At 41.7% G+C, this 24,575-nt stretch overlaps 1 protein-coding gene across 10 annotated transcripts in view; it reads right to left on the bottom strand.

Moving 5' to 3' along the window:
- FILIP1 (filamin A interacting protein 1) overlaps positions 1–24,575 on the bottom strand; it is a 193,971-nt gene that overhangs the window by 103,888 nt on the left and 65,508 nt on the right. For 7 of the 10 annotated variants that reach the window (XM_073789363.1, XM_073789367.1, XM_073789360.1 and 4 more), the window contains one exon: positions 4,284–4,565. The exons of 1 other annotated variant lie outside the window; for it this stretch is intronic. In XM_073789363.1, coding sequence (XP_073645464.1) covers positions 4,284–4,565 — 282 coding nt within the window. Of the gene's footprint in view, positions 1–4,283; positions 4,566–22,200; positions 22,368–24,575 lie in introns of all 10 variants that reach the window. 2 more of the 10 variants (XM_073789365.1, XM_073789364.1) reach the window with 1 other exon arrangement.

A 24,575-nucleotide genomic window follows, 5' to 3' on the forward strand; every position in this document is an offset into this window, starting at 1 on the left:
ATAAAAGAGCTAGATATTTTTTTCATCAAGAAAAAGAATCAATTAGTATCCTGCTTTTGAATTATTCTACAAGAATATCCTTCTGCCAAGTATTCTGTGTTATGGCTTTTTGATGTAAGTACCATTTCCTTTGAACTTTTGTCGTTTTTACTTCAGCCAAATTGACTGGCTTCTTGAAAGCACTATTTTTGGACAAATACAAGGGGAAATTAATCATGATGCCCAAGTGATGGTCTGGGTGTACTATTTCATTATTTTCAGTTTAGTCTAAGAAATATGTAAGCAGTTTTTCACCCAGAGAGTAAAAATGTTCCAATTTATTAGAAAGTACTTGTTACTGGAAGCAGTCAAGGACAGAAGTGTAATCATGGAAACCATCCCAGCTGCTTCTATGCAGGCAATGCCGGCCAGTAATTGTGCTGAAATGACGAGCTTGCATCTGCTAAGGTGTGGCTTGAAAAGTCTGGAAGATGTCACGCTCCAAGACCAAGGGCATGACATAACCAGTTCCAGACAAGACTCCCTAAAATGCAAAAATCCCTGGGAGGAGCAGCTCCATTTCTAATGCATGTCGTGAAGGTGAACCTCAAGAGTTCACTGGACACCTCACTGGCAAAAACAAAACAAGACAAAACAAACAAAAAACCAGCCAATTTGCAAATTTTGCAAAAAGCCAATGCTAACAATAAAGGTCAAAGGTCATTCTGTCTACAATGTTGGTTCAACAAATTCCCATAGATCACACAACAGATTCCAAAGACGGCAGAGTACTGGTACCAGAAAACAAAGAGAATTGTCTATAATGTCCAAAACCCTGGCTATAGAGAATGAGTGAGATCAAAAAGAAGCCTAAGAAAAAGAAAACTGGCATGAAGAGCCTGAGTGAACCTCCATCTCCTAGTTTCCCCCCAAGTCACTTCCAGGGTACATCTCCTACAGGCAGACTTGATCTCGGTCTCATCTCCCCAATATTATAAGCCTTTCTCTCTGTGTGTCACCCTCCTGATTTTGACCCGTGGTTCCAGTCCCCCACAAGTCTGACCCTCATAGAACAGTGAATATGAAGCCCCAGGGTTGCGTGGTGCCCAGCCCGTGGCCATGTGACACTCCTCCCCGCCTCCCCAGTTTTCTCAAGATCCAGATCACACCAAAATGCAAGGCTCAGGTCATGGTCCACTTCCTTGATGTGAAAGAAACCTTCCTCACTTTCTCTTACCTAAAAAATTCTCAGGCTTCCCTGGTGGCACAGTGGTTGAGAGTCTGCCTGCCGATGCAGGGGACGCGGGTTCGTGCCCCGGTCCGGGAGGATCCCACATGCTGCGGAGCAGCTGGGCCCGTGAGCCATGGCCGCTGAGCCTGCGCGTCCGGAGCCTGTGCTCCGCAACGGGAGAGGCCACAGCAGTGAGAGGCCCGCGTACCGCAAAAAAAAAAAAAAAATTCTCATCATTTCACAAAATGGCTTTGGCCCTGGAGTTCACAGAGTGAGTCTACTTCAAAGAAATCCTGAAGACGAAGAATAAATATAAAGGTCCTAGAGCCCACCCCTGCACATCCCCCGAGTGGAAGTGTTATAAAGGAAGGGAAACTGAACTGAGAGACACAGAATCTGGATCTGGAGCAAATGTTAACTAAATTGCTGTGCGACCTTGGGCAAGTCACATAACTTGTCTGAGTGTCAGTTTCACACTTGAAATATAAAGGAGGTGGATAGACACCTCAAAGCTGCTTGTCAGCCCTGATACTTTATAGAACCTCGGAACAGCACATGCAGAGGAAGGGTATTTGAGTCATAACACAGCTGCTCCATAAAGGGAGGTGATAGGTGGCCTTTGAGGTCCGGGAGACAACTCACTAATTGCTCATAAATGTCAGGCTGAAGAGCATATAGGCCTGAGCCGAGGGTACCTAAACTGTCTCTCTTCTCAGTGCCAGATCTTTAGATAGACTGTTTTTTTGCTTGTCTCTATCGTGGCAAACCTGGCCCATAGCTGTCACATTTTCACCAGCCCACTCACATTTGCTAATGCCGACTCCCTTCCACTCTTAGCTACAACACACACACCCCCTCCTGTGACGATGAAATGTCAATATGGGAAATATAAATATGCCTCTAAATATAGGAACAGTCTCGTTTTTAACAAATCTAGTATTGCAAAATCTGCATTTACAAGTACAGATACTTACATATGTATGTGTTGCATATAAATATATGGGGGGATGGATTATTTGCTTTGCAAATGAACTCACCATGAAATTCCTTATAATATCAGGTCCTTCATTTCTCCACTGCCTCCCCTACAAATATCTTACACTCTTTCCTTATGTATTGCTGCTCAGGAATACAATTTTGGAAGATAAGGTATCCTGTATTCACAAAGATTAAGGGAGAGCAAAATGCATTTCTTTGGCGCCTTCTACTTAATTTCTTTAATGTCCCGGGTGTATGGGCTTGTAGTTTGCATGCCTAGGCTCTGGAACCATATCTGGAAACACCATGAACATAAAAGCCACGTGAATCTTAAATACGGTCCACAATCTACCATGATATGACATCCTTCTACAGAAATTAGAGTCTAGAAGAGCCACAGGCTTCACACAAGCCACCATGCCTGGAGGAAATAAGCTGATGACAAGTGCTTTGTGAAGATTTCTTAGGTCACTGTTGTACCTTCCACTCAGGTCAATAGCTGTAGGCTGGGAGCAGCTTAAAAAATTGGACTAATATACTCTGCCTCCTTAAACAATAAATGTTAATAGAACAATAACCACATTTCTGGCAGTGGTGAAGCTATTTTTAGTAATGGTGGCGCTCTGGAAATTTTCATCTTCTGCTGTGAAATGCAAAGGTGATTTTTCTCAGTCTATAAATGGTAAGCTCAATCGCACTTGTTTGTTTTTAATTTGAGTTTTGCATGTTTTCTATTTCTCTTTACCCCAGGGGTTTCCTTATCTGTAGGCACTCACAGATTAGAACAGGAACAGATCAGATCCCCCTAGTTTAGGGTAGGTTGCAAGTAATATGTCTGATGCTAACAGCACCAAAAAAAGGCTTCATCTCATTCAATTTTTGGTATTCCCCTAGAGGCTTATGCAAGTTAAGAACCTAACAAAAACAAAAAGGAAAACAGCAACCTCACTCTTAAATCATCCTCTCCTCAAAAAAAAAAAAAGTTATTGTTTCCCCACTTGGAGAAATATAACTGTCCAAGGCTCAGAAACTCAGAAGAATCCCAGCTCCCTCTTGGATCCTTAAAAACATTCTCTTAGGGCTTCCCTGGTGGCGCAGTGGTTGAGAGTCCGCCTGCCGATGCAGGGGACACGGGTTCGTGCCCCCAGTCCAGGAGGATCCCACATGACGCGGAGCGGCTGTGCCCGTGGGCCATGGCCGCTGGGCCTGCACGTCCAGAGCCTGTGCTCCACGATGGGAGAGGCCACAGCAGTGAGAGGCCCATGTACCACCAAAAAAACCCAAAAAAACAAAAAAACATTCTCTTAGTGGGGGACCTGGTAGCCACAGAAGGTTGGTGGGGATGGATAGTGGAAAGTGCCCTGGACCAAGAATCAGGGGGCCTAAGATGAGATCTGGACAACCCATTAACCCTTCTGGGCCTGTCTCCTCATTATAAATTATAGATAATGATACCCACATTATTATTGAGATCAAATGAGATAATAGACTTGAAAATGCTTTGTGAAAGTATCAAGTTTTCACAATACAATGCTCTGCTGATTTGAGTGCATCTCAACTCCTACGACCTTGTAGAAAATTAAAGCTGAAAGTCACAAAGAAGAGAGAAAAGAGTAAGACTGGTTTAAACAAAGTTTCCTTCTCTTTCTCTCTGTCTCTCTGTCTCTCCCTCTACCTCTTTATCTCTCTTTTACTCTACCTTCTGGAAAAAAGCAAAAGTAGCAATTGATCTTAACTCTGCCTTCTAATAATCATGACCTTTTCACAGTTTGCAACCACAGTCAAGGGCTAAATTAGATGTTCTCATTGATTACCTACTACTAGGTGTTAAATTATTATCAAAATTATGTCATGAAAAAATTTTCTGCTTCTAGAGAAGCTTGATGTTAGAATCAGCATCTATTCATTTATTCGTTCATTCAACAAAAAACGTATTCAGTGCAAACTTGTGCCAGGCACTAGGGATGCAGGAATGAATAAGGAAGACAGTCCTTTTCCCCATGAAGTTCACAATCCAGTGAGGTAGACAGATTCATAATCTCTTATTTTATACCTTCAGACTAGAGACACAACAATTGAAAAAATTGGACTCTACCTGCAGCTCCCCTTCCATTATACTCAGTAGCTGGATGAGGTCTTCTTTGGATAACTCCAAGGATTTTTTATTCTTTCGTTCACTTTCTCCAGATGGTTTTAGGTGTCGTTTGACAGTTCCTGAGGCCATGACATCTTCCTCCTTTCTATTTGATTTGTTCTTCTTTTTTGTATCTTCCGAGAGACTTTTATCATCAGCATTGCTGATGATGGAGGACTTGGGGCAGGAGACATGCCCGTTGGATGAACTTTCACCACCCTGGTTTCGGGATCTCATTCCCACCTAAAACACGTGAAAAAAGATAAGATGTTTTTACCACCACTGAAATTATTTTTGTCTAACTACTCAGAAACTAATAGCAGCTTTACAACATCACCAAGAAAGAAGAACAAAAAGATCAGTCCCAAGTTAGCTTCCCTACAGCTTTAATGAGCGTGTTGTTAAAAACTACAGGAAAATACTTTGACCATCTTCAGGAAAAGATGGAAATGTGATTCTAACCTCACAAACATCTCAAGCCAAGTAATCAAGGTGAACATCAGCAAGGCCAAGTCACGCTGATAGCACTGCTGATTCTGTCAAGTATCTTTGATAGAATGTGATAAGAATGGCACTTTACCTTTGCCATCTTCCTTCTCCAAAACGTGACCCAACTCTAACAATGAGAAAAACATCAAGCTGATCCCAACTGAGAGACACTCTACAGAATGCCTGACCAGTAATTTTTAAAACTATCAAGGTCATCAGAACAAGGAAAATTTGAATAACTGTCACAGCCAAGAGAAGGCTAAGAACACATGAGAACTAAACATAATGTGGCATCCTGGATGGGATCCTGAAACAGAAAAAAGACATTAGGGAAAAATTGAGGAACTATGAATAAAACATGGACTTTAGTCAATAATAATGCGGCAGTATTGGTTTATTAATTATGGCAAATGTACCACACTAAGGTGTTAATTACAGAGGAAACTGGGGGTGGGGTGTATGGGAACCCCCAGTATTATCTTTGCAATAATTCTGTGAATCTAAAGCTTTTGTAAAATAAAAAAGTTATTTTTTTTAAATGATTCTAAATTGTCTATCAGAAAATGCAAACCTCAAACCCTGCCAGGAACAAGTTGGAAGTCACAATGTGCAGAAAAATCCACATAGAGTGAGGGTTGGCGGGGCTTGAAGTGGAGAGAGAAAACGGGAAAAGCCAAGGGAAGGGGGGGTAGTTTTTAGTGATATGGAATTCTATTTTTCCATAGCCTCTTTTTCAAAAGCAGGTGTTTTGTTTTTTTAATGTCAGTCATTTACAGTAATAAGAACAAGAGTACAAAGAATTGGGAGAAAACAGATCAATTTCAAAATCAAAATTTTTAAAAATATTTTGAGGTAAAGTAAAGAAAAAAAGACAAAAACAGCAGTTAATCTGTCCCATGGGGAGCACGTTTGAGTCATTCCATTTTGAACGCTTTGCAGAGTCTGTGTCAATCTCTGAGCAAAAGAACTTGACTAACAGGTATGATACAAACAAATACACTGAGCTCAAAGGCTAAGCCTCCAAGTTCCGGGAAGATAGCTCTAATATCCTGGGGGCAGTACCACAAAATTCGCCTAAACCCTTAAATAGAGTAGCTTAGTGCATGGGCTTATTTAAAACTCACAGTATAAATAGTCTTTCCCTTGAACAGTTAAGCAGCAAGATTTTCATTACTCATTCCAGAGAAAATACAGAGACTTGTTTTCTGAAAGTAAATTTCCTTTATGAACCCAACCATAGTTAAGAAACCAAGGAAAGCTTTTCAAAACACTAGGTTTATAATAGAAAAATAAATACAGTGTGATGTTTCCTTTTAGATAGTGAACACTCAATTCTTCTAACAAATCTTGAAATCTACATTCATGCTCCTTTTTTGAACTGAACGCTTACAACCAGATGCACCCTTTTGTGTGTGTGTGAACTTTCTATAGCACCCTAATTTTGAACACTATAAACTGAAAATGTGGTCCTTAATACTAGCGCCGTGTTTTCTGGTTTACTCAGTGATTAGTTCCTGAAATTTTAGAGCATTTTTGTGCTTTGCTGGTGAACAAAGAATAAATGTTTCTTTGTAATGGAAACCAGAGCACTTTAGAGCAGACCTACTGTATTTTTCACAGCTTGTTTGTGGCAGAATGGGCTGACTTAAATCCCAAGCCAAAAAAAAAGGACGAGACGAATAGAAGGTTTTGAATGTCAGCACAATACACCACCCTGAATATGCCTCTTTGGCATATTGATTACTTTAAACTCATTATTTTTAAGAAACAGCAGACACATGTGAAGCTCTGAAACCTGGGTAGAAATTACCCTTTTTAAAGACATATTTACATTTATAAGGGAAATCTCTGTAAGGGTGTCTCCCTTGCTGTACCAGGAAGAGAAGGATGACTCTAAAATCTCTAGAAACTCTTATCAATGCAGAAGGCAATGACTTAAATCTGCATTTACGCTGCTTTCCTTGTTTACTGTGGTTTCCTCATAACCTCTCATAAGTGGCTCCCCAGCTCCCGACATCTTTCTTTTGTCTTCAGCTGAAGCTGGTATTTAAGGTGATGGCTTGGGCCATTTCAGAGAGTTACGTGGTTTTCCTGGGTCTCTTCCATGTATACCGGTGGTATACATGTTCTTAAACTTCTGTTTGTTTTCTCCTACTAATCTGTATTTTTATTACAGGGTTATATCAGCCAAGAATCTTAGAAGGGTAAAGGGAAAATTATTTTTCCTCCTCCCACAGTTTCAAATTTAACTCTTGACCTGTTACACATCATAACTAAGACACATGGGCTTCCCAAATTGAATTGTGACTCCCTATGACTCCATGCCACATGTGAATTTCTTTGATCTGAAATAATTTTCTCTGTTAGATCTTAAGGCTCTTTGGAATGGTACATCAAATATTGATTTAACAACTTCAATTTAGATCATGCGTTAATGGGAGTTCCAGGCAATATTTCCCAAGGCACGGGAAGTAAGATGGTAATGTCTGAAAGTTAATCATACGCAACATTTGTGTTTGACTCTAACATGTGCTTGTGTCTTTTTCCCCTGGATTTCCTGTATCTTTTATAGGATCTATAGCATTAGGATATTTGTAAAATAGGACAAATGCATATCTATCTATATATTACATGCACTTAAGTATATTTGCAAACACACAGAAAGTGGCATTTACCTATCTTTACCTCCACAACAAAGTCAGCCATCAGCACCTGTTCTATCTCAGGATTGCAAGAGTACTCAGAGATAGCAAACTAGTCAAGAAATGTTTTAGAAAGGAATTGGACAACATGTAAGAAGGAGAAAAACATAATTTCTCAATAGTGTAACCAAGCCTGCCCTCAATAATATCCACTTTAAACCACTTTATTCTACTTAGTAGGAGAAAGAGTCCAGACAGGAACAGACTTTCATGTATCACATTTAGTGACATTCATACTCTTCTGTATTCTAACAGCTCTCACTGTTTCTTAAGTGCTACGCAGTGTGCTAAGCATTTTATATACAACATCTCAATTAAATTAATATTCACATCAACCCTAGTGGGTGCTATTATTCTCAGTTTTACAGATGAGGCCACTGAGGTTTAAAGAGATTAAATCTCTTTTTCTGGATCACACAGTTACTCCTAGGGAATAGAAGAGCTAGGATTTGAACCCAGATGTGACCCTAAATACTTACTCTCTATATGGCTTTTTTCTAAGTTCTTAAACACATGCAAATTGGAAGTGAAGGGGCCACCTTGGAAAGCAGATGACCCAGACAGTTTTACAAATGTTTTCTAAATTCATGTTTTTTCACTTCATGCTACAGAGTTGGAGAAATTCATTCATCTGTCTTCTTCCATAGGCACTCTTGCAAAACTCACACAGCAACTGAAATTAGGTTGCTAAGCAAAACTACTCTTCCCAAAATAATTAACCTGCTGCAGACCTTGTAAAATGATGACTCATTTAAAAATCTGAGAAGCAACAGGGCTAATTATTAAGGATACAGGTTATGAAAACAGGATGTAGTCTGAACAGGGACCATTACAGACTTAATGTGTTAAAAGTCCCAGAGTTGAACAATAGTAAATAGACATTTAGTCAGAGTTGGCCAAATTCTGTCCATTGTGCTCACAGGAGTAGCAGGCAGATAACAGAAAGGCATCTGGCACTTTGCAGGCTTTTTTTTTGTTTTTTTTTGTTTTGGGGGGACGCGGGCCGTTCACTGCTGTGGCCTCTCCTGTTGCGGAGCACAGGCTCCGGACGCGCAGGCTCAGCGGCCATGGCTCACGGGCCCAGCCGTTCCGCCGCATGTGGGATCTTCCCGGACCGGGGCACGAACCCGTGTCCCCTGCATCGGCACGCGGACTCTCAACCACTGCGCCACCAGGGAAGCCCCTGTAGGCTTCTTAATAGTTAGTTGGGGGTGGGGGCAGAATACATGACCACAAATATGCCACTTTGGCATGTGGATTGTTTTGAACTAAAGGCAATCAAAACCCAGCAGACTCAGGTAAAGCTCTTTTCCTCCCCATCAACTGCCTAAATTTACATTGGAAAGAGGGCCTATACCAGGAAGAGAGATACGTTTTACCTAAGAAACGTAATCTGTAATAGGACAACATTTGTTTTTCAAACATTTCCTCTGCCTTCCTGTGAACGGCCTTCCTCCCCCTTGTATCCCCAGACCCATACCCCTTTCCTTAGCTCAAGGTTTTATATAAGCTTCAATTACCTGGCTACCATTCAGGTCTCATATTTTCATGGGACTCCTGTATGTATAAAATTAAATTTGTTTTTCTCCTATTAATCTCTTATATCAATTTCATTATTAAACCAGCCAAAGAAGGTTGGGACATGTAAATAACAAACTTTCTGAATGAAGCCAAGAATGCTTTTGCTTCGTTCCAATGCATATCCTTTGAAGAAAGTGCTCCTCAAGAAAATGGTGTAAAGAAATTGAAGATTCACATCAGATTTAGAACTGTTTTGGTTTTTTTTTTTGAATCAATGTTATTTGGGGCACAGATTCTTCTATTTAATAAATAAATCATCCTAACATAGTTCATGAAATACATTTACTTTTCCTTGCATAGTAATTTGTCAGCAACACTTTGCATGGAATTTTCTGACTACAGTGTGAAGAAAAGAAAGACCAAATTTTATTCCAAACCTCCCTCTTTTAGGTTTATGGTCATCTCTCTTCCTCCTTTTCCTCCCCATATGTTGGGCAGTAAACAGTGTACTGTCAGATGAACAACATCCTAGGAATCAGAAAATATTTATAACAATTTTGAGTAATTTATACTGAACTAACAAGTATTTCTAGAGCCTTTGAACAAGTAAAAAGGACAAAGAAAAAAGTCCTCAGCAATTAAACACCCGTTCCAGCTGCCATCTTCATTAGCTCCTGCAAATCTTGACCTTGAATTTTCCGTAGCAGTCTCACCCTTGCTCTTGCCTCCTTTCAGATTTGTCTTTCCATGTTATGATTCAATGTTGGTCACAATACTCTCCATCCCTACCACCAACAAAAACTTCTTTTCTGCATAAATTAGGTTTTGGCATCTTTCCTATGCTTCTCAAGTATCCATCCACCTCCTGTTTGTTCCTGGTTTTATTTTATTTATATTCTTTTTCAAGAACCTACCCAATGCACAGGTTGAGATACCACAATAATTTTCTTTATATAATTTCCATTTTTAATTACTTTATAGAATTATAACTATATGGCGTAGCAAAAAGGAAAGCACAAAATTACAGGAAGCCTACTTTTTCCAGTGTGGCCTGGCAAAGAGCCCGCTGCAAGTGGGGCTTCCAGAGCATGAGCGTGGAACTGTCCTGATTCTTTCTTTCATACATAAATGACAATACCCACAGCACCCAAAACCAGAGGCAAAAGAAAACATGTTATGTGAATTTTAAGATGCAAAAGACGCATCAAATCAACTAGTATATTCCCTATCAGTGCCAGATTATTCCCTCTGCTTATCTTATTCACTTGGTTAAGTCTAGTTATAAATATCCCAACTCATGAAATGTTCAAACATTTCTCAGGAGATTATCGTTCATTCTAACAGCACACACTGTTAATAAATGTTCCTAGGTTAGCCCTTAAATTTTCTTTACAATTTTCTTTCATTTTCACAATCCTATTTATGCAGCAAGCCATGTTAAATGATTTTTCACTTCTCATTATCTACACTCATAAAATCCTCAAAATAACTAAGGTTTTTGTTTATGTGAAACCTTTTCATTCTACTAGGACAAATCTACCCAGAACAACTGAAAATTCTTCTAAATGATTTCACAAAATGTTAGAATTCAAGAAAGGGGATTCTGTTGGAGTCACTGCAGTGATGTTGTAACCAAAAGTTTAAGGAAAATATTACAACTATGGCAAAATAGAAAAATATTATTCTACTCTAGCCTAAAACCATGGTGAAATATTTTATGGAGTTCTGCTTAATATTTTTCAAGGAAGATAACAGCAGACCTGGAAAAGGTTTCCAGAAAAAATAAATAAATAAATAACAAGAGAATAGATCAGGGAACTGCCGTGAAATAAGAAAAAAAAATTTTAATTGTATATTGAGTCTGAATGAATCTACAATTGGAGGGTTTTAAAACTTTGAATATAAAATAGGGTGGCCTCTCTTTTTGTTTTATCTGACAAAGAAAACATCTCTGGAAAATTACCAGACTCCTGGTTAGCCAGAACTAGAATTCCTTCCTGTATTTCATCACTTCTGAAAAGGCCCAGCCCCACAATTGACAAGAATCAGTCATTTCCTTTCACTCACAAAAGAGCCTTATCTATAGCTACAGAGAAAAGTATCTTAGGCTTTCTCTCAGCAGTCTATATGTGATGAATTATTCTTAAATATTATTATACTTCTATTCACAATAATAGTAGCTGACCTTTACTGAGGAGCTTATGCTCTGAGCATTGGGTTAAGTATCTGACATAGATAGTATCATCTCATGAAATCCTAATAGCAATGCATAAAGCAGGTGCTATAATTACTTGTTTTAAAAAGATAAGGAAAGCGAGGCTTAGAGAGATTTAGACCTTTGCCCAAAATAGCGCGGCCAGTACCTGCGAAAGGCTGAACCAGAACACAGGCTTGTTTGGATTCTCCAGGTGCAAGGAGGAAGCTGAATGGCAGTTTTTACCTCTATATCAGGACCACAGCAACACAAATGAACTCGCAGCCATCCTTTCCTGGGGCTGAAATAAGTTTACTCACAGGGTATAGCATTCAGTAAATAGTCTCAAGCCACAAGAGTTAACATAGAATCCCACTATTGCAGCAGATTTTTTCCCTCTAATTTCTACTTGTGTAACATCTTGTTCTTCTAAGACCACCTTCTCTTCCCCCGACAGTGTCCCCCGACAGTGTCTTTTTACTTCTCAGTGCTTGAGGTTCTCAAGGAGCTGAAGAGTAACTTTGCCCTTTGCAGTGTTTTGACTTCTGAGTCTTTGAATTAAAAAAGTCACTAAGACTCAAGAAATACAATAATTGCTATACGACTGGATATGGATGAACTGATTCTTTTAATTAGGCAAATTAAGAAAAATTCTAGTTTGCACAGTAGCTGATTATTCTAGTAAGCCAACTGTGCAAAATCCTGTTAGAAAAAAATGTTTGTCTTTCTGCAGAAAAGATTCTCAAATAATTGAATTGCAGTTTTCAAGAAATGCGAGGCAAATCACAATGGCTGGATGTTAACAAGATGGGTTAGCCTCCCCGCGGAGAAAGACATGCAGTGGTTGGGGTGATATCACAGCTTCATGCTGACAAGGGAAAAGACGGAATACTGCACAGATCACCCCATCCGTGTGCTGACGATGACTTCATGCGTTCTAATTGCCTACACTTATGTCAACTGTATGCAGGTGTCCTTTAAATGCCTTTTATTTTTAATTTCTCAACCACTTCTTTTTTTTTTAACATCTTTATTGGTGTATAATTGCTTTACAATGGTGTGTTAGTTTCTGCTGTATAACAAAATGAATCAGCTATATGTATACATACATCCCCATATCCCCTCCCTCTTGCATCTCCCTCCCACCCTCCCTATCCCACCCCTCTAGGTGGTCACAAAGCACCGAGCTGATCTCCCTGTGCTATGCAGCTGCTTCCCACTAGCTATCTATTTTACATTTGGTAGTGTATATATGTCCATGCTACTCTCACACTTCGTCCCAGCTTACCTTCCCCCTCCCTGCGTCCTCAAGTCCATTCTCTATGTTTGCATCTTTATTCCTGTCCTGCCCCTAGGTTCATCAGAACCTTTTTTTTTTTTTTAAGATTCCATATATATGTGTTAGCATACGGTATTTATTTTTCTCTTTCTGACTTACTTCAATCTGTATGACAGACTCTAGGTCCATCCACCTACAAATAGTTCAGTTTTGTTTCTTTTTATGGCTGAGTAATATTCCATTGTATATATGTGCCACATCTTCTTTATCCATTCATCTGTCAATGGCCACTTAGGTTGCTTCCGTGGTCTGGCTACTGTAAATAGTGCTGCAATGAACAGCAACCTAAAATCAGCTGCAATGTAGGAAGTCATGGGTTGTGTCTGTTTTGAACTCCTCCTGACTTTGGTCTTTTCTGAGCATCCCTTGTCTCGGGATAGATCAGAGTATAGGGAGCCTAAACTGAAAACAAACACAGCTACTTTATAAACCAAGCCAGGAGAAAAGTAAAAATTATTCCTATTGGAACACATTCTATGAATGCTACTGAAGCCATATGATTGTCAAAGGTGTTTGATGTTTAAAGACTCTCTTCACTTTGATGCTGTGTGAAGAGGCTGTGAATTCTATGGCCATTAACCAAACTTCATAAACCTAGTTGCTATTTGAGTGTGAAGGCTGGAAAGAACAGTCAAGAGGAGAACTTTGTGATTAGCTAATTAAGGTGCATTAGGAATTGACTCTATCTAAAATGCCATGCTATCCCAGTGCAGAAGTTTCAGGCTCATTTTGTGGGCAGGAAGTATGTAAGAAAATGAGTTACCACCATTTGGAATAATTTTTTCAAACACGTAATGGCCCCTAACCCCCTCTCTTCTCCACCCTCCAACCACCCCACCTCAGCGTACCACCCAACTCCACGGTAGACGTAAAGGTGTCCCAAGACCTCACGTATCAACAGCCTCAGCATTTGTTTTTCTAACACGCTGAATCCTCCCAGAGATGTTTGCCACTAACCCCAAGGAATCAAGAGATCCACATCTCCACCGTTAATCCCACACTTACTTATTCTGTAATCCTGGACAAGTTCCTTAAGCTCTCCAACCTGTACTTTTTTCATCTTTAAACCGAGGATAATAATGTCTGTTCCACCCACCATGCGTATGTGAAATTATAACGCCTGTTCTACTCTCCGTATGTGTGTGAAAGTATCTACTAGCAGTGGTAAGGCAGGAAGCATTAATCTGAGGCAGATTAACCACCAGGGTCATCAAACAACATTCAGCACCTCCACGTAGGTACCACCAGTGACAAAGACACTTTGCTTTCAGCTGTGTTCATCTAGCACAGAGGTTAGCAAACTTCTTCTGTAAAGGGGTAAACGTTAAATATTTTGGGCTTTGCAGGCTGTGTGGTCACTGTTCCATTTACTCAACTCTGCTATTGCAACATGAAAGCAGCCACAGACAATTCATAAATGGGTGGGTGTGGTCAGGTTTGACCCCTAGTCTTTAGTTTGCCAGCCCTGAATTAGACTGCGTGACAAATATGATTGATGGATGCATTTAAACTGGGAGAAAGGGAACTGGTTTCTGCCACTCCCCACCCCCTCCCCCAGTGTACAGTAATCAGGAAAATGCCTGAAAATAAGAGAGAAGAAAAAAATTAGGGAAAAAAAGAATGCAGTAACTGTGCCATCTGCCTACCCATCCTCTTCTCTTGCAGGTAAGTTGAGGAAGGACAGCTTTGCCTGGCTCTTTCCTTTCCTTCACAAAGTCTGAGGAATCTAAAGTGGAGAGCTTGACAGGCTAAAATTTGAGAGTAGGATAACCCCTGGCACTAGTCATGCCCGGGATATGCAGACAGAGAGTAGAGACTTAGCAGCATGTGTCTGTACAACGTGGGTGATGGAGACATGCCCACTAAGTATGTGGAGGAGATAGAGAAGTGGCCGCGGGCCCGCAAGGGTGGAAGGGAGCTGAGAAGGACGGTCAGCGTGCTCATGGCAGAGTCACAGGGCAGAGGGCTTCACAGCAGACCACCCAAACGGGAGGAGACGGGAGGCGCAGCTACTCTCAGGGAATCTGCAGCATCTGAGAGTCGTGGAGAGACACTGAACAGCCCAGAATGAGCCTCGGCCACTACTTTCACCAGGAGCCAGGCTGGGAGAATACAGGTAACCCGCTTCGTAGGAGTGTGACCTGTGCAGTTGCACCAGCCCTACACTCAGTTTAATGTTCTGCTATTGCTGTCTCAGAATTCTTAATTTTTTTAAACTAGAGTCCCCCAAGTTCCCATTATGCACTGGGCCCCTAAATTATGTGGCCAGTCCCGACAGCCTCAGGGCACTCCCTCTGAACCAGGTGTGCAAGCTAGAAGACTACACCACGCCCTCACAACCCCCCAGAGGACACACAGTGTCTGCGTGGTACCAAATACAGGGGAGGAGAGCTCAGCAGGAGGGAAAGGAAAGACCAAAATGGAATTCTGATTTGTTCTAGGATTGAGCTACGCATATTGAATTTAACCAAAAAAACCCACAAAACAAAAAAACAAAAACCACCAGATAAAATTGAATTTACCAGGAAATAGCCAGGTTAAGGTCTCTGCTTCAGGTGGGGATTGGAGGCACGGAGAATGGGAGAGGTAACCAAAGAGTAACGAAAGCTGAGTTCAGTCATAAAGAAAGTATTAGAATTACGTCCTTGAGTTTTCTGGGGCGTCTTAACTGTGAAATATAACACTGGTTACAGCTTTGTAAACCTTAAGGTACTACAGGACTTTCAGGCAATATAGGTAAAAGAGTCTTCCTTTAAATCACATCACTATTGCTCTCACCCTGGCTTTGAAAAAGAAAAGCAAGGAATGAGACTCACACACGGGGCCGGAGGAAGCCAGAGCTGGGGCCCTTCCAAAAGTGAAGTGACTGCACGGCACCTGGGAGAGGAGGCTGATGCAGAGAGGGGGTGACACAGGGAGCTCTGCCCCGAGGCCACCACTGGGTGGACTTTCTCTGCCCCCCCTCACCTCCCTCTCTAGGCACCTCTCTTGTTTTCCCATCTGGGTTCCTCACTATGCCTTTCATTGAAATTATAAAAATGAGATCCCGGTGATCTCATTCTGCTCCACGGTGGGCCTTCCCAGCCCAGACTTGCACGAGGTGTTCCCCAAACCCGAACCTGACCCATCTACTAAACTCTAAGTCTTCTGGGTTCTAAGGATGGGGTTAAGAAATCACCTGGTTAGATTTAAGTCACATCATAGCATCACTACCCTTACTCTGTATTCCTCAGTCTTAAACCTAGATTGAAATGAAAAGGGAAGTAGTCATTTTAAAGAGGTTCGATTGAAGGTAGGGTGAGGGCAGATTTTCTTTAAATCATACCACTGGGCGATTCTCCTATGTGAAAGAAGTCATGGCGGGGGGAGGGTAAGAAACACTCCAGGAACAGATTTTATTCTTCTCTTCTCTCTCGACACATGCAATTCCCAGATCCCCTTTTCTCTACTACCATGTGCCAGCGTCCTCTTCGGTGTCACATACCTTCTTTGGAGAGCCAAGCTGGACCCAGAGTTCACACAGCACACAGATCTTGGCTCCTAAAACCTGGTGCTGATGGTGTGGGACCAGGAAGTCCAGGGTTACAGCAACCGTCAGGGCCCCGGGAACACACTGCAGGCAGAGCAGCTCCCTCTGCAAGCCTAGGGCAGTGGATCTCACACTTCAGAATCACCTGGAGAGTATGTTAACACACACATTGCTGGTCCCCATGTCCAGAGTTTCTAATTCTGTGGGTCTAGGATGGGGCCTGAGAGTTTGCATTTCTAACAAGTTCCCAGGTGATGCTACTGCTGCTGGTCCCAGGACCACACACGGAGAAACAACACTCTAGGGTTGGGATAGGTCCGGACAGCTGCAAAGAGGCCTCAGGATATCTATCTATTTCAGCTAGAAACTCTCTGCTTTTCCCCTAACTAAACTAGAAATGGTTGACTTGGCTGGAGAAAATGTTAATTGTAACTATTTACATGACTGATTATCATTCATCCTCCAGCAGAGGCCCTTTTTGAGTGTTTAAACTTATAGGCTACAAAGAGGCCAAAACCTCTTTGCAGATATGGGTGTGTGTGTTTAACAAGACAGTTTTTATCAGAAGACTCACAAATAATCTAGATTTTCAGATTTCACTGAAAAAAATCAGAAGGTCTGGCACTACGGGGCCCATCTTCCCACGTAGCTACGTTTAACTGGAGTTGAGTGGTGGCCGACCCACTTAGATGGAGAATTTGCTCACTAGTTCACACGTGTCCTTACTATTCTCCATTACCTCTTGAACACTGAGACCCAAAAGTCAGTTGCCATATATTTATCTGTACTCTTTCTTCTAGTAGAGAAAGTCTTCTCTTTACCTGAGAAAGCAAAAGCTACATCGAGAAAGCTTCAGGTTTCAAGAAAAAAAAAATCTAGTAATGACTACTTCTGTGGGTTTATATGCAAATACTCTGCCAGCTTCATCTGTTTCCAGCCACCTGTCTTCTGAATCCATTTGCGTTTGGGTCCAGTCTGGACAAGACTGGATGGCAGGCAGAAATGCGCAGGGAGGAACTAGAGGCAAGAAGCAGACTGGTGGGCAGGGTAGTCAAAGAAACCATCTGGAAAGGAATTGTCCAAAAGGAAGAAGCTGCAGTCTGTCACAAGCTTGACCGAGGACAGTGTCACTTTGCCAAGGGAGAGAGAATGTTGTGCATGGCGGGAATACGCTCCCATCATGCCTCCACAGACACACGGCCAAAGCCGAGGCTGATGGGGGCTGCAATAAGGGCACACATGGAAACAGAGATGTGTACCAGGAGAGGCTCTGTAAGGAGCTGGGGCCTTGCTTGGAGAACTGGCCATGCAGAAGGCAGGGGGAGGATCTGGGGAACTTCTGCAGGGTCACTGTTGGAACCAGCAGAGGTGGTAGAGGCATCAATAGATCGTCAAGCCAGCTGAGGGACAGGACAGTGGAGGGCCTGACAGACAGCCCCTGGGGACCACCTCTTAAATTAACCTGAGTGGAGAGGATGTTCTGCAATTGTTTAAGAAGAAACTAAGACAAGGAAATACCATGCTGATCTCGTACTATTAACTCCCTGGCTTTCTCAGCTTCAGAACTCTGGGTTATAGTTCATCCCACAGAGTTTTTTGTGCACCACTATACAAAATAACAAGCACACAAGAACCATGTTGGGTGCCAGGATACACACACACACACACACACACACACACACACACACACACACAAACATATTCCTTCCCTCAAGAATTTCATAGTCCAAAATAGTGGTCTATAAGTTTTTTAACAGTTCAATCCATTATTTAAAAATGTAATCACTCATCCCAACATTTGTATATTTACCGGTAAATTATAAGTGTTATGCTAATCTCCTAATGTATTAGGCTTATTATAAATTATATCCCCAAATAGAAAAAAAACTAACTAAATAAATAATAACAAACATTATCAATAAATATAAGAAGCTCATACCCCAATGACTTCTCCTGTGATAACTGGTGTACAAAACAGACATTTAAACAGATTTAAAAAATAAAAGGAAGCTTGGGAAATGCTTTAATAGCAGTCTTGGATCTGAGGATTAACTGGACCTGATCCCGAATAACTCCTGAGTTCTTAAAGAAATTGGAAACATGCAGAGACAAATGGCTGTAGATTAGGACAGAGGGAGAAGCTCTGAGGACCAACCATTTCTCAGGTTGTGGTACTTCAGCTGGGCCCAGGGAATGAGTAAACTCTTTCCAGGGAGAGGAAAGAGTATAAACAAAAATACATAGCCGGGCTTCCCTGGTGGCGCAGTGGTTGAGAGTCCGCCTGCCGATGCAGGGAACAAGGGTTCGTGCCCCGTTCCGGGAGCATCCCACATGCCGCGGAGCAGCTGGGCCCGTGAGCCATGGCCGCTGAGCCTGCGCGTCCGGAGCCTGTGCTCCGCAATGGGAGAGGCCACAGCAGTGAGAGGCCCATGTACCGAAAAAAAAAAAAAAAACTACATAGCTGTTCAGTGGCCTGATGTGGACTTAAGAGAACTTCAAAATGGAGAACAAATGCAGCAAAATACTAATTATGTGTGTAACAAAACATAATGGATTAACTCAGGCAAGTTGTGTCTGATAATGAGACTACAGTCTGTGTTGGCATGTTCAGCCTTCAGTCTGTCCCTCATATGGCACTGTTATTTTTTCCCATCAGAAAAAAAAAAAAAGTGAACCTTGGTGGTCACCATGGTAACTAAATAGTGGGAGCGAGGGCAGAGGAAGGTCAAGGAATGTTCTATCAAGAAAGTACAAAACACAGGTTATTTTTAATTTTGGCTCTGTTCCTATAATTTTAATGTCTGAAAATTAAGATGTACATAAATAGTAATGTCTGTTTCTCAAGCAGCCATGAGAAAAAATACTTTCCCAGTAATTCAATACAACCTTCTTATTTTGTTGACGTTTCATTTTCATCAGCTGCCATTCAAGCCAACAAAAATGCCCAAAGTGAGTACTTTCCAAATTTGTAACCAGGGAGGGTGGAGGGTGTCCTGTACCCTCCTTCCCCTTGTTTTCTGTTCTCCTCTGTTCTTTGTACACTAACATGACTCACCATCCACAGAACACAGATTGATAACTGCTTGTCTAGGAGTGGTGATGTGTTTACTTGCAGTCACCCATATTCTCTCATCTAATGACACTTGTGGCCAAGGACAAAGATTTGCCAGGCAGCTGACAAACCAGAGTGGGGAGGTGACGTAGCTTGTGAACCAAGGGTTTTCCCCCGCACAGGCCCAGCCAGCTGTCCCCGGGAGAGAAAAGCCTACATGACTGCACTCCAGGGCCAACTGAGTAGGTCTAAATGTTACTCTGTCCTCCCCACAGCTCTGCTCGAAGGAAATGTGCCCAAGAACTAATAGCAGGAGCAGCAGAAGAACAGAAAACAGAAAAAAGTCAAAACCTCCGAACATAAGAAAAATACCTTTCAAAAAGCTCTCACAATACTTCATGCAAAAGATAGTGACATAGGTGAACTGTGTGAAAATAGTTTCCTAAGGATTACAGATAGCTGGATTTTGCTTAAACCAGAGTCCTCACCAAGAACACAGACTTAGAGGTTTTCTATTTCTCTATAGATTTCATTTAGATTATAAACCAATCATAACCTATATTGGGCAGGCCGTTTAGATTTTACCGAAACAGTCCCACTGTTTTCATGAACTAGTTTTGTCACTTGTGTATTTATAAATATGCCACACCCTACATATGAATGCATCACTGAAAAGGAAATTTTAGAATTAACCTTTCTTTGTCACTTTAAAATGTACCATTCAAAACTAAATTTAAAGATAGAATTCATGTTACTGTCATCAGTGAAATTATTTTCAGGATCCACTTTCTTACTTTCATTCAATACATACTCATAACGTGATTTCATGGCATCAGTCCTAGGTAAAGAAAAGAACTGTGGGGGGTCCGTGCCATCATGGACCTCACAGTCTAGTAAAGTTGTTCCAGTTGACTAGGTAAGTCACAGAGAGAGCTGGAGAAACTAGGAAGACCTTTTGCCTATGCTAGCTTATTGGCTGAATCAGTTATTTCCAGGTCAGTTTTTAAAAATTTATGATGATAAGAATGAGTCAATATTTCTGTCTCAAAGCCAATTCCACAAAAATGTTCTGGAGCACCTTCCCTATGCAAGGCATACTGGTTTCATCCACAATGGCTCAAAGGGAGGGATCTTTAATGTGATCTTTTAAAAAATGAAAAAGGTACTTTGTATTCTAGCAGCTGATTTTTTTCAAAGCACAAAATTATATCATAGGTGCACCGGCAATTCACAGGCCCCAGCAACTTTCTTTGTTCACTTTTCTTCAGAGGAGAATATTGATTTATTGGAGATTTCTTTGCTTTTTTCATCTTGGAATATGAATGAGTGGATAGGTGATTGTTAGGGGCTTAACCAATAGTTAAGTCATGTCTCACTGAATTCAGATTCCACCTTTCTGAGCCGCTGCCATTTCACAAACTGAGAACTTAAAATCAGGTCCCGTGGAATACAGTAACCTGGAGGTAAAACTATGGCCTCTCAAACGCTGCTCCCACCCATGACTGGGGACGTCCAGACTCTCCTCAAAGACCCTCACTCAGCTATTTCTAGAAGTCCCCAAGCGGAGGGGGTAAGGAACCGAGCTCGTCAGCGCTGTCCTGACGGCTACCAGGAGACCTTCTGACATTTCCTTCTCTCTTGCTCTTGCTGCCAGTGGCCTCTGCTCTCATCACTGAAGCTGCTGTGCAGTTATCAAGGGCAACAAAGAAGCAATTGCAGGAAGAGCGGAAGCCTCCAGGATTGAACCCCAGTGCTCAGACAGCAACCAAACTTCGCACACACTGAAGGCATTGGTGGGGCCAGAATCCCTGATGGTCTTGAAGTCCTTACGGTCACTGAAGCCCCCAGAGTCACAGAAGTCACTGCACAAAAGGCCTCCAACTGTAACTGTGGATGCACCAAAGTTGGGAGCAAGGGTGGCTCCTGAGGGGACAGGAGACCTAGTGAGACAAACCTGGTTGGAAGTGGGAACAAGGGATTATAGGTTATCTTAAAGCAGCATTTGCTTAGAAAGCACACTTTTGTGGCTTCTGATATCGATACTTGTTTGGTGGCGCTTTAAAGGGCTGCTCATGGAGATTACAGGTCAGGTAAAGCCCTGTCCCCAAAGTATCTTTTAATGATGGCACAGGTGGAGAAATCACCTCTTCCTAACTCTTTTTGACTTGCCATCTTGTGTCCACAGTATGTCGGAGGTTTGGTGAAGTTGTACGGGACACTGGCAGAAATCCTTCAGGTATAGCTAGGTTAAGGACAGAGGGCAGTGGTGTGCTGGTAAGCCAGCTCTTTAGAGAAAGAAAATAAATCCTTGATTAGTAGGTAGCATTTGCAGAGTTCTGTGGTGTAAATTCCCCCATCGTGGCCAAGTTCATGATGATCACCAACACTGATGTCACTGAACACAGCCGGTGCCACTTGGCTCCAGCACAGGACTGAGGAAGGGCCAAGTGACGGCCACAGCCTCACTCCCCGGCTCTCGCTTTCCCATGAAGACAGAATCAGATTGGAGAAATTTCCCTGCATTCCTGAGCAAGATATTACAAAGGCAGAAGTAAGAAGTGAGTAAGAAGACAGCCGGTTATCAGACAAACCTAGCATCACTTGCTACTGCCTTCATTGGACCCTCTGTCTGCCTGACAAAGATAAACACATTCTGACCAGCCAAGCCTCAGTCCAAGGACAGCAGTGTTGCAAAGCAGACAGAGAAGCAGGTAGAAGGAGGGAAAAATCAGACGAAGAATTTGTCTTCTTGAAGTATGTGACAATAAGCCAGGGAGAAAATACGTAAGTTTGTATGGACAAACTTAAAACAAATGGCCTTTGTGAAGAAAACAGGCTGGGTTTTGAACGAAGTCAATGTTTTGTTCTTGTTTTCTTTTATTGGGAATACAGCTTAGTTCATAAGGATACTGGCTTTCCCATCTTCCTCACACTCCTCATTTCAGCAACCCTCTTGGCCAGAGATGCCTCATGGGAGAGCTTGGGTCTGTAATGTTCCAGTAACAGCTCCTGATGTGTTGACACAGTGAGGGATCTCTACGGAGATACTCACCATGAGGTAACACCGCCTCAAGCACAATCCAAAAGATGATGTCAAAGATATGTACAAACAAACAGTGACCTTGAAGGCTTCTACTGCATGTGGTGGGTTGAGCAGAGCAGTGCTCATTGGTCATGAGCTTCATGATTTGCTGAGAATATATTTGAGCCAGGGAAGAGCTGTGGTCAAGAACCAAGAATTAGTCATCAGCAACGTTGGTTAAGAGGTTAACTGGACATTCCAAAGAAATCAACTGCTCACAGGATATTTCAGAGAAATTAACTGCTTGCTTTGTGCCTCAGTTTTTCCATCTAAGGCAGGAGATCACAAACTGTTCTCCTTTTCATAGGGGTAAGCTATGAGGTTTCATGAATTAATTTATTGAAAGGATAGATTTTAGAAACGAGGCCCTATGTATGATGGCTGTCTTAGCCAAGTTGCATTGTAACAATTCCCACATTACCTCTATTACATTCTATGACTGTGGCACAGTGACAGTCCAAAGACAACCAGTTTTACTGTCATGAACTCAAGAATATGCTTCTTCCAGCTGTGCTAAGTTGTATGCCTGCCAGTAGATCATTTTGGGTTGAAAATCTTAATCAAAGAGGGCTACTGCTTCATCATAGGTTATTTGTAGAGAGTAAAGCTACAAAAGATATAGTCTTAGGACTTTTTGTCATTCACTGAGCTATGGGATAAACCCAACGTCTGGACTTCACACTTTGGAGCAACACTATTCTCAGCACATGATGAATACATTCAGCCCAAGGACTTTGCTCTTCTCTTCTTCCTCTCCTTTATTCCACAGGGCTTTGATTAGAAAGCTTTAGATAAATTTAACCCAAGTAAGCAATAAAAACAGAAACAGAAATAAATAAAAATAGAAACAAAAATTATACTTATTTTTGTCTGTATATTACAGCTTTGGTGTACTTAACCTTTTCTTATGATCCCACAAGATCATAACCTGCTTGAGGGCAAAAGCTATCTAATTCACTTACGAAACCCCTGAAGCAATTAGCACAGGGCTTACACAGAATTTATGAGCAATACATCTTTATGTAATTGAATTAAGCTAAGGGGGGAAAAGGCAGGGTATGAGAAAGTGCAATGGACACCAGCATATTCTACTTGATCTCCTGGAAAAGGTGGCCCCATTCTGGCTGAAATAAATTGAAGGAAGCAAAAAATGTAGACTGATCTCTCAAAAAGTCCTCAGAAATCATACAGACCCTCTAGAATGATGCTTCTACTCATGGGCTCTTCATTCAGAAGGTGAAGAAGTTGCAGGATTTCCCAAATATTACAGAGAAAACAGGAAAGCCAAAAAGTGACTGAAAGGTTCAGAAACTAGATGAATTTTGAATGACTCCCCAATAGGAAAGCTCTGCCGGAGATGAGGGTTACAAACAGGCTGCTGATCAACTTGATAGGCTAATATTACATTCTCTCCAAATACCCTCTAATGAAATTCTCCAGATCTCTGAATTCTCACCCTCAGAATGTTAAGCCAGAGGTCCTATATCACAGCAATTCCCCAGCTTGTTGAGAGAAGGACAATTAAAAGCTCTTGAGAAAAGGTTAAAGGAATAGTAAGCTAATATAGTCATGACCAGAGTGTGCAAAACTGTTGTTCTCTGTCTCTTAAAATACAGAACAATAGCTGCATGTGCAAACATAGTAGAACTCCTTAAAGTATGCAGGAGGGCAGACATAGGGACAATGGAAAGTAAGCTATTCTTAACACTGTAGAACAAGTGGGATATATTCACCCTTTGGGATTTCTCAAGCATCTCAGATTTGAAAAAGATTTAGATAAATAAATGATGGAAAAGTGGAAAATAGGATGCTAAAAAGAAGTTAGGAAATATTTATGCACCGCACTAGCCGTTGAGTATAATGTCCTAGAGAGCAACTGCCATACTCTTCCTGAAAGGTCATTGGGGACCTGCCATGGTTTGAATGTTTGTGTTCCCCCCAAACTCATGTTGAAATCTTAATGCTAATGTGACAGTGTTAGAAGGTGGGGTCTTTGGGAGGTGCGTAGGTCATGAAGATGGAACTCTCCTGAATGGGATAAGTGCTCTTACAAGAGACCCCACAGAGCCCCTTAGCCTCTCCCACCATGGCGAGAAGTCAGCAGGGAGAAGTCAGCCGTCTACAACCCGGAAGAGGGCCCTCACCAGAAAACGACCCTGCTGTCACCCGGTCTTCCAGCCTCCAGAACTGTGAGAAATAAATCCCTGTTGTTTGTAAGCCACCCAGACTGTGTTATACTAAGACAGGGTCCCTGTGCAAAATAAAGCTCTGAGTTAGAGGGGCCACATATCTGAACTAGTGCACAGTTAAGTCCCTCCTAACGCTGAAATACAAACTAGGCCATT

The sequence above is a fragment of the Tursiops truncatus genome, chromosome 12 (assembly GCF_011762595.2).
Source record: "Tursiops truncatus isolate mTurTru1 chromosome 12, mTurTru1.mat.Y, whole genome shotgun sequence".
Classification (NCBI taxonomy): domain Eukaryota; kingdom Metazoa; phylum Chordata; class Mammalia; order Artiodactyla; family Delphinidae; genus Tursiops; species Tursiops truncatus.